The sequence below is a fragment of the Phocoena phocoena genome, chromosome 3, assembly GCF_963924675.1.
Source record: "Phocoena phocoena chromosome 3, mPhoPho1.1, whole genome shotgun sequence".
NCBI lineage: Eukaryota > Metazoa > Chordata > Mammalia > Artiodactyla > Phocoenidae > Phocoena > Phocoena phocoena.
Window position 1 is genome coordinate 101198379 of NC_089221.1, and position 13752 is coordinate 101212130.

General features: G+C 40.1%; 1 protein-coding gene across 3 annotated transcripts; it reads right to left on the reverse strand.

The window, feature by feature from the left end:
* Positions 1-704: 704 nt before the first annotated feature.
* Positions 705-12244, reverse strand: LOX (lysyl oxidase). Of its 3 annotated transcripts, none has more exons than XM_065874148.1 (7): positions 11605-12244; positions 11144-11252; positions 9923-10060; positions 8529-8685; positions 5030-5125; positions 4556-4671; positions 705-1415 (listed from the first exon to the last, which is right to left on the reverse strand). In XM_065874148.1, the coding sequence occupies exons 1-7, from the start codon at positions 12224-12226 to the stop codon at positions 1409-1411; spliced, it is 1245 nt and encodes a 414-aa protein (XP_065730220.1). In that variant the 5' UTR covers positions 12227-12244; the 3' UTR covers positions 705-1408. The 3 variants fall into 3 exon arrangements, with proteins under 3 accessions (XP_065730220.1, XP_065730222.1, XP_065730221.1); XM_065874150.1 differs by lacking the exon at positions 705-1415 and having other exon boundaries at positions 4552-4671; positions 11605-11984; positions 12105-12226; XM_065874149.1 differs by lacking the exon at positions 705-1415 and having other exon boundaries at positions 4552-4671; positions 11605-12226.
* Positions 12245-13752: the final 1508 nt, after the last annotated feature.

Sequence of the window (13752 nt, forward strand, 5' to 3'; positions counted from 1 at the left end):
GGAGGAAAATTTCTGCTTAAGCACCACTAACTTAAAAGTGTAATTTGATTGCTTTCTGTACCTTTTGAATCTCAGAAAAATAGAAATTCTCCAAATTCTGTTGTGGCACATGGTTTCACAGTTTCAAATAAAATCACAGCTGTCTCATGCAACACAGTCCTTGGTTTTGCAGAAAGTTGTTTTTTCTTTCCTTATTGACCAACATCTCAAGTATATAATGCTATGTGCTTTGCTAATTTGTATTATATTTCAGACACACACAAAAAAACATGTATGACTGATTCCTGGATGACCTAGGATAATGTTCTTGTATCCATATACATTGTCATTTATTCTGGATAATTTAAAAATTTTCAGTCTTATTCTTTTTAAAGCTGATCATTTAAAAAATGTAGAAAAGTTGAAAATCCTAAGGTGTTTTTCATTAATATTTCTAAGTATTTTAGAGACAGTTGTGGTTTGGGGGACTTGTTTGAATGATTTTCATGTAAGCAAGGAAATTCTTTTGGCTAATAGTTTAATATACTTAAATGTATACTATCTCTGGATGTATTACATCTATCATCAGAATGACTTCCCATTGACACAGCTGTCCTATGTATAGCAGTCCCCAGAACAGTAATTTTAAGAATGCCAATTAAAAGGTCTCTGCCCGTAGGAAAACTAAAGAATAGAGGGGAGCATCAACAAAGGTCAGACACGAGTTGGGCAGCTCAGTTACTTAATTCATTCCAAAACAAAAGCTGACTTAAGTCAGAATGAAATTTTACACTTGACAGAAAGAAAGGAGTTTATCTACTAATTTTAAAATGTAAACATAAATTTTATATAGGGTGTAACTATCTGAATACATATATTGCCATTTCTCTGCTATATAGTAATATTTCTTGACACCAATGGTAACATGTTTGTTCCTTCCTCAGTACCAAATGTGTCCATATCTATTTAAACAGTAGGAGCCTCATTTCTAAAGTAATCTATTCTAGGACATATATAAGCCAGTTATTATTATGGTTCACTAAAGTTTCAGAACTTTAGAAAATTCTCAGTTTAAAATAATTTTGACTCATTCATTGAAATATTTTTTTTCGTTTTGCACTATAATTTCAGAAGGAGCATAAGAAATTTGGATTTCTTTGAAAGAGCCAAGTGTGCAATTACAGACTTGAAACACTGCGTTAATTCACAAAGTAATGTGAATGATAATATTAAAAATTTCCAAAATAATGCCGATTTAAATGTTCAAAATCCAGTTATGTGCTTTGTTACAAAACAGTCCAAACAAAAATTCCTTTGTTGTTTTCTGTTCTCTCTTTCAAAATACATGAATCCTACTGAAGTTAATCTATTTTTTCCCACTTCAGAACACCAGGTACTGATTTATCCATTGGAAGTTTTGGCTTGCTTTCTAATACCTAGATTAAGAAAACAAAATAAGACAAGTTATTAACCTGATAATACTCTGAGTGAGTATAGTAGACAAGTTTAAAGTCACCTTTTTAAAATATGTGTCTGTGTATACAGATAGATGGATAGATAGATAGCAATTTCCCTCAACCAAAGCGATAGTCATCTTCTGAAATTATCCATTAATACATTATTTTAATACTGATTTGAAGAAAGTGAGTATGTCAGTAGCAGAAAGTGTATGCCTGATACCTACAAACTTGATGTTTAGAGTTAAAAGAAACATCCTCTGAAACAATCAAGGCTAAAGCAGGATGTATAGGAACAGCTGCCCTGGCCTGGTGAGTTCACTCCTTGCAGCAAGTGTGGCATGTCCACTATGAAGCAGGTTCATGACCTCTGCACTGTCCTGCATTAGTCCTTTCCCAGCATGGTTCTGGATGTAGAATGTTACATTAACAGGAGGAAACTGGGTCAAAGCCAATAAACCTAATATTGTATTTATATTGTGATCATAGATCCCCACATAAATGAAATAAGAATCACTTAGTCCAAATCATAAACCATCAGTTTCCAAATAGTCATTTCTATGAAAAAAGAACTTAATCATGGTATCTTAGAATTGAACTGGGCCACAGAGTTACCTGGTTCATACGTTGGGTTTACAGTGAGGAAGATGAGGGAGATAGGACACATCAAAGGCACACACTTTCTTACTGGGTGGTTTTTACACACCAATAGAATGCTCTCAAATATTTGATTAGCATGAAAAACAATCGGTGAACTAAGAGATGATGTGTCTTTAAGAGTTAAAAAAATGTACAATAACGTTACCAAGGGAATCACACACACTTGCTTACAGAGCCATGGACTGATCACATGGCTTTAGGCAAGATACACACCTTGCTCAAGAAACTTCAAAGACTCCCCGTGGCCACCAGGATGAAGTTCAAACATTTTAGCTTGCTCTTCAGTGCTCGCTTTGATCTGGTCCCAAATTTTCCATTCTTTTTGCCCATGAAACTTATGCCTTAGCCAGACTAGAAGACTTGCTTTTCCAAACATGCCCTGCAATTTCTTCTTGCCATGCAGTTGCAGGTGATGTTGACTCCTCCCAGCATGCCCTTCCTTAACTCTCTCCAGTGCAGTCCTCCTCAGCCCTCAAGGCCCAATTCAAATGCTGTCCTAAAGCCACTCCTGAATCTCAGCCAGAGAAAATTTCGCCTTCCTCTGAACTCTGATCCCTACCAAGGGAGGCGAAAGTGAAAGTCAAAATATAAGAGGTGAGCATCATTCTAAAGGTGAGGGTTTCTTTCGCAAGTCAAGGTTTCTGTACTTCTCCCATTATTTTCCACTCGTAGAGAAGTATGAGCTCGTTATTTTATTACAAATCACTACCTATGGGTCCTTTCATTTTTTCATCTGATCAATATTGCTCATTAAAATTTTACATCAACCACTCTTGCAATTTATAGTCAGTGACAAGTGGCTAAAAAAAGAGAAAGAAACTATGCTGGAACAAAATAATTTTTATTTGTTCTAAATATCTAGCAATACCCAATTCAATGGATTCTACTGATGACAAGCAAGACACTTTCTATACAACAACAGAATCACCTCACCAGACCTCTTCCTCATGGGAGGGCAGCAGTTGTACCTGAGAGTCACTTAGCTTATTGTAGCAGAGGTCATCCTGTTTTGACTGCATTTTATTTTACCCCCCACCATGGAATTTTCATATTGTATCAAAAATGAAAGTGCCAATGAATACATAATGAGTGAATAAATTAAGGAATTATAAAAATTAAGGGAAATTAATCCACTTATTTTAAATTATTTTACTTTAAGTTCCTCCTCTTCTGGGGATTTTCAGTTATACGGTGATCAGCTCCACACAATATGGGCCATAAACAGCCAGGTTTTCTGTATTTTGGGCATGTTCAGAAGAATATACTTGATAATCTTCTTTCAGTGCTACACCTTTGCTGTCATAGACTACATCTGTCTCTAATGCTATGAGGACACTTAAAAAGCACAGGCTTTGCTCCTCTATGGAAATAAGGAAAAGGCTCCCCTCCAAGATGAATGTAGCCCAAAGCACTTTAAGCTCCACCTTCCTCCTGGCTAGGATCCCCAGTAGTGGGCAGAATATGCACAACCAGATAGGTTTATCTGTACTTTGGAAAGCCCACACACTACAGGTTCATCTGCAGCAACCACTTGGTTTGTGTAGCAGGGAGAAATTTCTATAAATTTTAAGTTTCTAGTGTAGCTCTGTTAGACACCTTTCTGCATGATCCATAGGCACTCACTGGTGCCTCTCACATCACAGCAAAGCTGACATGTGTTCAGTATCACTCTAATGGTGTTCTTGTGTTGGGAAGGTACCACTCACAGGTGGCATATGTAGTTAGAATCTATAACCCAGCATCACTAGAGCAGGCAGTGCTTAAGGGGTCAAGGTGGGACAGAGAGACAAGAACGCAAAACTACCTTTTAATTACTCTCATCAAAGCACCACACCTGCAATATTTACATGCTGGGATTCCTTCTAAGATTTCGTTCAAGGAAGGGTTTCAGGACTAGGAAAATTATGAAGGCACCTCCATACAAGCCTCCTTTTGCAGGGTATTTCCCTATTACTTGTGTTTGTAGAACTCAAATATGTGAAATCTTGATTTCTACAGAACAGGTGGTCTGACCTCTTCAGCTGCATGCTTTAAGACAGTCACTTTCAAAGTATACTTTGAAGAACTCTAGGAATTTCTTCAGGGCTCCTTCATGGACTATGGGGAAGAGGCAGGAAACCCAACTCTCTGGGCTCCCACAAGGTTATCCACACTGCATATTGCATATTTTACAGACTCAGCTGCCATAGACTTTGAGGGTAAACAATGTGCTCTGTGTCTTGTCTTAAAAGCTAAGTTTCAGGGTGATAAAAACCTGAGTACAAACCCTTCTCCATTCTCTAGCATTATCAAAAAAAGATCAGCTCTAATTATGTTATAGTACGGAAGCTACCGTTTTCTACCTTTGGTCTATTTTACAAGGAAGCTGCAGTAGTAGTGAAAACAAACGTGTATAATGCCTATCAATGAACTAAAACTCATTGTCAGGAGAATTACTTAGCTAGGCAAATAGGACTCACGGTGAAATTGTGCAGCCCGAGGCATACGCATGATGTCCTGTGTAGCGAATTTCACAGCGGACGACATTGTTGGTATAGTCTGACTCAGGCACCAGGTAGCTGGGGTTCACACTGACCTAGGCAACATAAACATCATCTGTGTTTCAGATTTTATTAACAGTGTTTACTGGTTAATTTCTTCCTATTTTCACAGGGCTAGAACAGAGGCAATGTGCTCCAACTAAATCAAGCAAGGAGGGGGTGTAAGTTAGGCACGTGGTTCAACTCTGGAGAAGTTATCGAAGGAGGCTGTATATTTTTCCCTAAAGTTCTTTCAAATAAGAATTTTAAAAATATATCTAGGTTGGTTTAGAGGTACTTCTGGAAGATGTATAATTGCTTGAAGGACCGTGATTATTTAACTTTGGAATCCAGAGAAGAGGCCCATGAGTTGCAACTGAAATAAATTATGGGTACATATTCAAAGTTCTCTACCTTTAGAATATAGTTTCCAGGTTTTACATCTGTAATGTCAATCCACTGGCAGTCTATGTCTGCATTATAGGTATCATAGCAGCCAGGACTCAGCCCCTGAAACAAATAAAATTCAAAAATTAAAAAGATGGTATATGGCTAGAATGTGCTAAAGAATATGCTTATTATTTGCAAATTAAATTTTAAGTTAGTACTTACAAGAGTTTGACATAAAACTATACTTATATTGCATCTCCTTTGAGAAGTATATATTACTCAGCCTTATAGCACCTCCAGCTAAAAAAAATACAGGACTAATATAAGTAGTAGTACATCTCGCTTCTTAAAATTGTCATAAATCACTAGTGATAAATACAATCTTAAGTGACAAAATAGGCCTCTACCAAAATTCTTGAATATTACCAGTTCAGGAATAAAGGCCATGTAATAATCAACTTGACTCAAATGTCTTGTTATCAGTGGAACTCTCTCCAATTTCTCTTCTTAGAAATTACCTTCCTATACTCTGAATATCCAAGATACTCTGTGTATAGATTTTATGGTATTTATCCTTCTCTATATTAAAATCATACTATATAAGAATATATCTAACTAGAGATTGTAAGCTCCCCAAGGACAGAGTCATATTGCATTTTTGAATAGTTAACACTTACGAACTATGTATTATATGCCAGGATCAATTAAACATGTTAAATATATAAATTTAATTCTCACAACTACACGAGGCAGGAGGTAGTTTTACCCATTTTACAAATAAACTGAGGCACTATAAGGTCAAACAGCTCACACAAGAATATACAGCTAGTTAATGGCTGAGCTGGTTTTGAGTTTAGGCATTTGGGGTCCAGGGTCCCTGATTGTAACCACCACACTATGTTCTTTTTCACATCATCACTGAATATTTTGTTGTATTAAAGGGATGATTGCCACATCAACTCTACTTGCAAAGATAGTCACTTCAGTAAGTAAATGAGTGCCTTCTACAGGCTGAGAAGAGAAAAACACCACTAAGATATGGTCCTTGCTCTCCAGAAAGTTATAGCCTGGTGAAATTTGCTCAAATTGGGAGTCCATAGGTATATTCTTGATTCCACTGGTTCTTCATCAGACATTTCAACTGTTGTATTTGCAGTCTAATACTAATCAAAATGAATTAAAAAGTATAGGCTAGAATCATTTAAACTCAATACCACGATTTAATTTCAGCAACCAAAATTGTTCGGTGCTTAAGATCACCTTGGTCACCAGAGAGATGGCAGAATCATCTAAAGCGTGTTCTACTAGTGCTGGTTTGCCTGTGGTTTGATTTGGGAAGAATGGGGGAGAACTATGCTCTCATACAGCAAGCACACAGTAGTACAGATATGCCAAACTCAAAAAGTACCTGTGCCACAGCAGTGATAACCATTTTCCCACTTTGGTCCATACCAACTTGTGATCATTCGTTAACCTTATGTTGAGTAGTAAATATATTATGAAGAATTTTCTGTTTCTGATTTCCAGCACATAATTCTGATTCTGGCACATAATACATATTCAGTAAGTGTTAGCTATTATTGTTGCTACTACTACTACTACCACTACTACTACTACGACTACTACCACCACCTTCATGGCACTGTAAGGGATTCACTGGATTAGATACCCATTTAAGACTGGTTTAAATAATGCTACAATGCTTATCTTACCTTTAAGTGAACAAAAGAATTTTAAAGAATGCTGAAATTGCCACTCTACCTTACTCAAGTGGCAGAATTTAAGTATAAGCTTTGATTATTTGAACTGGCAAACAAAAAAGTTTTTCAGGGCAGTAAGCAAACAGGCATTTCCTGTATTCAAACTTTAAAAACTTTTTAAAAAAATGTAGAACCTTAGCCAAGCCTGTATAGATTAACTATTTGGTTTTAGCAAAACATAACTGTTTGTTACATAAATTAATGAGGTTAATGTAACTTTCTAGTTTCGTATATATTTAATATGTAAATTTGTTATCTAAGAACTTATATCAAAGTATAAATATAAAGAATTCACATCTAGTATTACTTTTGGATACATTTAAAAACTTTATAATACAACTAATCTAAGTCAATACTGGGACTTTGTGAGAATTTTTTTTTTCTCTTTAAATGAAGCCCATGTTCAAGAAACACCAGTCTAGTGAAAAACACAAATACATTAGTCATTTGTAGTGTAAGACCTAGTAAATAATGGTTAAATAGGACACAAAAGGAGGATAATTAACAAGAAAGCTATCTAGCTGATTTCACTTCATTATAAACAGAAACCAACACACCATTGTAAAGCAATTATACTCCAATAAAGATGTTAAAAAAAAAAAAAAAAAGGAAGCTACCACATAAAAAGAAGTAGGGTCACCCCCCACGGAACTGGGGGACTCACATGCTATAAATACCTATAGTCTTAGATTCAAATATTTCAGCAGTGAGCTGTCCAGAGTGCCTCTTTTTCTAAAGGAAGAAAATAAACTCCAGGTCCACTGCACAGGTGGGTGCTGTGGGACTTAGAGATCACTGAGTGAAAAGGGGACCTCTGCATACACATATGTGTAATGTGTGGGTAGGTTACATCTCTTTTGCTTAAAGAGTAAGTGCTGCCCCAGGGCGAGAGGAATTGAACCCTTACCCCTCCAATTACTATGATGTTCTAAGCTGAGAAAAAGAAGCAAGGATAACATTTAGGTCACCAGAAAGCTTCCTGCCACAGCCCTGGAATTTGCTTCCCAAGATGCCAGCTGCTGATCCTTTTGTGCCCTGAGTTATGTACATTCACTACTCCCTGCCAAGATTTCCGCTGGAGTAAAATTATAATGTCCTTTTACAAATTAGGGTTTCTTATGGAAATACTGGCACAGCTTTTAAATGACACACATTTTCCCATTATAAGACATACAAACTGCTTAGGACAGCACTCTTTTTAAAAATCCATCCAAAGGACATCTGACATCAATTATACCGTAGGTTTAAATATATATGCATGGAGAAAGAAACTGTGTCCTCTGCTCTTCTTCATATGATTAAAAGAGACATTTTTAAAAGTACTTTTTAAGAAACTTATTTTCTGGCCTTTTGCTAATCCCAATCACCATTCTATTTTTAGTTTAATAGGTAGAGGGAGGAATAGTTTTGCAGGTGACAAAACAGAGATATCTTTTCTACAATTGCTTACCAATCAAGTTAAAGAATACAGAATGAGTGCAGAAACTGGAAACCATTAGGATATTTTCAGATAATAAACTACTGCTTTTCACTGTAGAACATAACAGGTAGGCACATTGACTTTCTGTGATGATGAAATACTTTAAAAGTAATTTGGATCATCAAGCCATCCCTTTCCTTTTCCCAATAATTTACCGTATGGACTAGATGACCCCCTAAATAAAATAGTTTTTTTTTAAAAAAAGACAGCCTGCAGGAAAGAAAATAGAAGACTGTTTTCTCTCTGAAGCCTGTGGGTTCTTGATTCCAGGTTGCCACCCTACCTGTGTGTGTGCAGTACATGCAAACCGCCTATGGTAGCCGTAGTCACAGGATGTGTCCTCAAGACAGAAACTTGCTTTGTGGCCTTCAGCCACTCTCCTCTGGGTGCTGGCATCAAGCAGGTCATAGTGGCTGAATTCATCCATGCTGTGGTAATGTCTAATGTCCCACACAACACAGAGACAGTGGTCAGTAACATATAGAGAAAGCAACGAGGATTCTAGATGATATCCCCATTGCTTCCTGCACTTGTTTTCACATCAAAATTGAGATCAAGTTGATCTTCTTAAAGGTAGATTCATGCTAGATTTTTTTTCCAGGACAAAAATCTATCAAAATTATAAGGCTTTAACTTTGCTACTAGGAAAAAAAGACCTACTTTGAGTATGTTGCTTTTCTATTTCACTCTGTTTTATATTTGAATATTAAATAGAGATAGATAGTAAATTATCTTTGTTTAAGTGAAACTTGCCATATGTCCTCTAGTATATCTCCTTTGGCTGCCACTACCAATGCTTCATTCCAAAATAGAAGAGCACTTGTCTCTTGGGAGGTTTCTGTGAAATTTTAAAAAATTGTGTTCTCACACATTTAAAATCCTTACTAAAATGCAAAGGAGAAATAAAGGCATGTTTTATCCACCATTATTATTTAACTAGTATAAACTTTATTTAGAAATAATTCTATTTTATCAGCAAATTAGGTGCTCACATCTATTTTCCTCCTTTCATTAAAGTGAAGGTGCTGAGCTGTTCATCTTCTCACATAAGGAAAGAACAAGAAGAAATGGCTTGAACTATAGAAAGTTTAAGGGCACAAAACAGGATTTCCTGGCAATAAACACCTAGCAAGTTACCAAGTCAAACTATAGAATTACCTTATGTGAAGATATTTAAATTTAGGATAAAACAAGCAACTACCTTTTGCTTGAGTTTGATACAGGCCTTTTAAAAGATTGAGGTAGGCCCTTCTCAGTTCATGGAGTAAATCATCTACATCTTTCTTTGAGAACGGTATCTGAATCCTTTTCATAATGTGCGATCTTTATTAAATGCTATGAAATGCTAACTAACTATAGATGATCTTGACTGTAATAGGCTTTTTTAGAACTCTTACCTGTAGTATATTGGGATAAAATTCTAGTGAAGCTAATTGCTGTATCCTATCAACGGTTTTAATAAGCTGGGCTTAGAGTTTCCAGTTTAAAAGATAACAGGATATAGTAGTTGATGTATTATTTTAAAGATAGATTTCCTTGATTATGTCAAATCACACAGAGAAATTCTAAATGTAAATAACAGCAATTTTCTCTCTTTGTGTAAGAATTTGTCATATCAAGGATCACCTGTAAAATGAAAAAGCAACTCAAAAGTACCCAAGAGGCCCATCCACTTACTGGTGACAACTGTGCCATTCCCAGGAATATCTCGGTCGGCTTGGTAAGAAATCTGATGTCCCTTGGTTTTTCACTCTTTGGGGAAATCTTAGCAGCACCCTGTGATCATAATCTCTGACATCTGCCCTGTATGCTGAGCTGTGATTTTGAAAAAAGAAACATTATTATTTTCACAGAATATTAACTAAAGACAAAATTACAAGCAAAACCTTTCCATTTTATAATGGTCACTACCCTCTTCCCCCAACTAGGCTATCAGTTCCAAGAGACCAGGGCATTTTGCATACATTTTTTCCTTAAACAGTTAACTAAGATGTAAAGTGGGGAAGTAACTCTAATAAAAGAGTATTCCCAGATTAGATAAATAATGTAGTAACTATCTTTAAAACAACGGCATTACTGTAGTAATATCATAGGCACTGCAATGGTGTGTGGTGCAAGACTCTAGAATGAAGATGATGAGCTTGGATTTCTTCTTTTAGCTGGACAGTTATAAAGGAAGTGGAAGAAATTTACAAAATACATTTTTTCTTATGTATTTTGTGTGAATATATATATTTAAATACTATTGATGACCTTATTTTACATTAAAAAATTGTTTTATGCATCTTATCAAATCATCTTTTGCTCCCTCTGCTGGTTTCCCAGCAGCAAACTCAGGGAATTCCATTCCCCAAATTGCTAAGATTTTATTTTAGGACTAATGCAAAAACAAAGCTCTTGCTCATGCTCTTCTGGCTGAAGTAATACCAAAATAACGAAGTTAATTGTGGCTTCAAATAAAAGAAGAAAACTATGACACCCAATAAGGGGTACCGTACTGGCAAAGTGGCTCCCCAACTTTTAAAGGGGTATTAACAAGCTCTTCCATTACAGTATTTTTTCCACGTTATAGTAGTTTAATAAAACCTTATTGGAAACAGTTGGCTCCAGAGTTTAAGGATCTTGGAAAAAGAATAGGAGACACCCACACACACACCCCCACACACACTCTCCAGGATAGGGTTTGTTTCATCTCCCTGACTTGTGCCACAGTTTGAAAGTCAGAACCCACAGAAATCTTCAAAATTTTAACTCTCCATCCAGGTCAGCATGCCCAGGAGAACACGTTCCACTTCCCAACTCCTGTCTGCACGGAACAAGAGTGGTCAGAACCAGGCACTTGGGCAGCACCCCCGGAACCAAGACGGAGGAGCTGGGCCGAGGAGATACAGCTGGTACCTGGCCAAGCAGTTTTCCTCCGCAGCGCATCTCAGGTTGTACATGGCCGTCTTTTGCACGTACGTGGACGCCTGGATGTAGTAGGGGTCGGGCACCAGGTCCGGAAGACCTAAACGTCAGCCAGGCGATAGGCAAAACAGTGAGACAACTCAGCGGCCCTCACCCTGGCTCCGGGTCCCTCCATGTCCCTTACTCCTCACCCTTCACCCAGCCGGACTGCGGTTGTAGGGCTGCGGCTAGCAGAAGAATGGGGACGCCGAGGGCTGCAAAGCAATGTGGAAAGAAAGCAGGAGGGGCCAGGCGCGCGGTTTGCAGCAGATTCCAGGGCTGCCTCTGCAGGAGCAGGGGGAGGGATGGGATCTGCATGGACTGAGGCCTGCCGCGCCCAGGCAGCCACGTCGGGGAGCCACAGAGTTGGGGAAAGGGTGCGCGGGTGTTTCCGGCGACTTGGGGGTGCTTACCATACTGGAAGTAGCCGGTGCCATATCCGGGCCGGTACCTGCTCCCAGGCCTGGGCCTTTCGTATGTGTCGTAGTAGTTGTAATAGGGGTTGTCGTCGGTGTACTTGTAGGGGTTGTACGGGTCGTCGCCCACCATGCTGTCCACGTCCACGCGGTTGGGCGGCCGCAGGTTACTGAGCGCCGGGAGCTCTCCTGGCGCCGTCTGGTTACCGGTGCGCGGGGCCCCAGACATTGAGTAGCCAGCTTGGAACCAGTGGCGGGCGGCGGGCCTGGGGCGGCCAGCTGCGGCTCCAGACGAGCCGGCCGTCCGCGCCCGCGCCGCCACCGTGCGGTTGTTGCGGAGCAGCAAGATTGGCGTGCGCAGCTGCGGGGCGGTGGCGTTGGCGGCGCCCGGGGCGGTGGCGCCCGGGTCTCGCCGGCGCTGTGGCTGGTACTGCGAGCCCAGGCTCAGCAAGCTGAACACCTGCCCGTTGTTCTCCCATTGGATCTTCTGGCGCCAGGCGCCCGGAGCCGCCGGCTGCTCGCGAGGCGGCTGCTGGTGGCCGGCGGCCGGCGGGGCGCAGCGCACGAGTGCGCAGAGCTGCAGCGGCCCGAGCAGGAGTGCGGTCCAGGCGTAGCGCATCGCTCCCTTTGCTGGATTGTCCCCGCTCCGGGAGGACGTAGCTCGGAGAAAAAAACAAAAAAAGAAAGACGGGGCTCAAATCACGAGAGGGAGGGAGAAATCTTCAACTAGGGAGGCGGACTGGGCTCGCGTCTATCTCAGTCCCCACCAAGCAGTGCCAAGGATGGGCTGCAGACCCTCTCCAGTAAAGGCGGCTGCTGGGACGTGGCACTCGCCTCTCTCCTCTTTCTCAGTCCTTCTGGAAGGCGACGGGGAGCGGCGTGGCGGCCCCGGCGAACGGGCAGTGTCTGGAGTGAAGGAAGGAGGAGAGATTTTAAACTTTCTGGCACATTTGCAAAGTTACACAAGCCGTTCTGGCCCGGCCGCCCCTCCGCTATTTGTTCACGTAATGTGATTGGAAACGTGCAAGGCGGACAGCTCCTCGCCTCTGCCCCTCCCTCCCCTCCCCGTCTTGTCCTCCTCCCCCCAGACACGTTGCACAGGGAGCGTTAAGGGGAAAGAACAAAACGGAACACACATCCTGAGACACACTCTTAATCTGGGGCGAACATGCAGGAATTTCAAAAGACTCAGACAGGCAAAGCCAGCCAGGCCATGGGGCGACGCCAAAATATGCACGAAGAAAAATGCTATTAGGTCACCAGCCCTGCAGAGGCGGGAAGTCGGGAGGTGGGGAGGGTGCTGGGGGCGAGAGTCGGGGATGGGGGGAGGGGGGAGGGGGAAAGTGGGCGGAGGAACGATTATGACTAACTTATCCATAAGGAGTTAACCAGACAAATTTCCACACGCCTCGCTTTTATGGGAAGCGCCTTCAGCAAATAAACCCCAAGATATCAAATTTTGTTTTTCTGTGTGTAGGTAATATGAGAAATGGGTTACAAATTTATTTCTTCCAGTGAATATTTTAATAACCAAAAGTAAAATTTTACAGGGAACAAAGCCAGCTAACGCTGAAGTGATGAATAAACCTGTCTCTTTCAAAATGCAGGCCTGAATTGTACTTTAAGTGGAAGTGAAGAACCGTCTTTCATTTCCACAGTGTCTCTCAGGAAGTTTCAGTAAAGAGGGCTAGAGCAAGTCTGCCTTAGCATTCAGAAGGCAGTTTCAAATATGCATTTCATCTGATTTTTTCTCTTTATATGTTTAATAAGGAGGTTTGACTTTGGATTAAAAAAAAACTTAAATAACCATTTGTTAAATGTTGAAAAGTCAGTAAAGAATCCTTTGGTGTTTGATTGATCTTCCAAGCTAAACAAAGAGGTTGAGGAAGAAACAGCCTTGGGTTTCAGATTTTGGTAAAGAGAAGGGAATGGGACTGGCCAGAAGAGAATGTGTAGGAGGCTGTGGGTAGGAGATAGGTAATGCTGACTGGAAAGGGATGCTTAATGGACGAGTTGTTCACATGCCACTCAGGGTTTGGGCAGTGCTGGAAGCATTTCAAAGAAAAATATTTAACGGCTTAATTTAAAACTACAGTCAGAACCAGGTTTTATTAACCTTTTAATTGGACTCATCATTGATTGGGC

Excerpts from the sequence above, each read along its gene's own strand:
- LOX (XM_065874148.1), bottom strand. The coding sequence starts at position 12,226 with ATGCGCTACGCCTGGACCGCACTCCTGCTCGGGCCGCTGCAGCTCTGC. Across the intron at positions 5,126-8,528 it reads CATGTACTGCACACACACAG|GGGCTGAGTCCTGGCTGCTA; the intron begins GTAGGGTGGCAA and ends TATTTGTTTCAG. Across the intron at positions 4,672-5,029 it reads CTGGAAACTATATTCTAAAG|GTCAGTGTGAACCCCAGCTA; the intron begins GTAGAGAACTTT and ends TATGTTGCCTAG.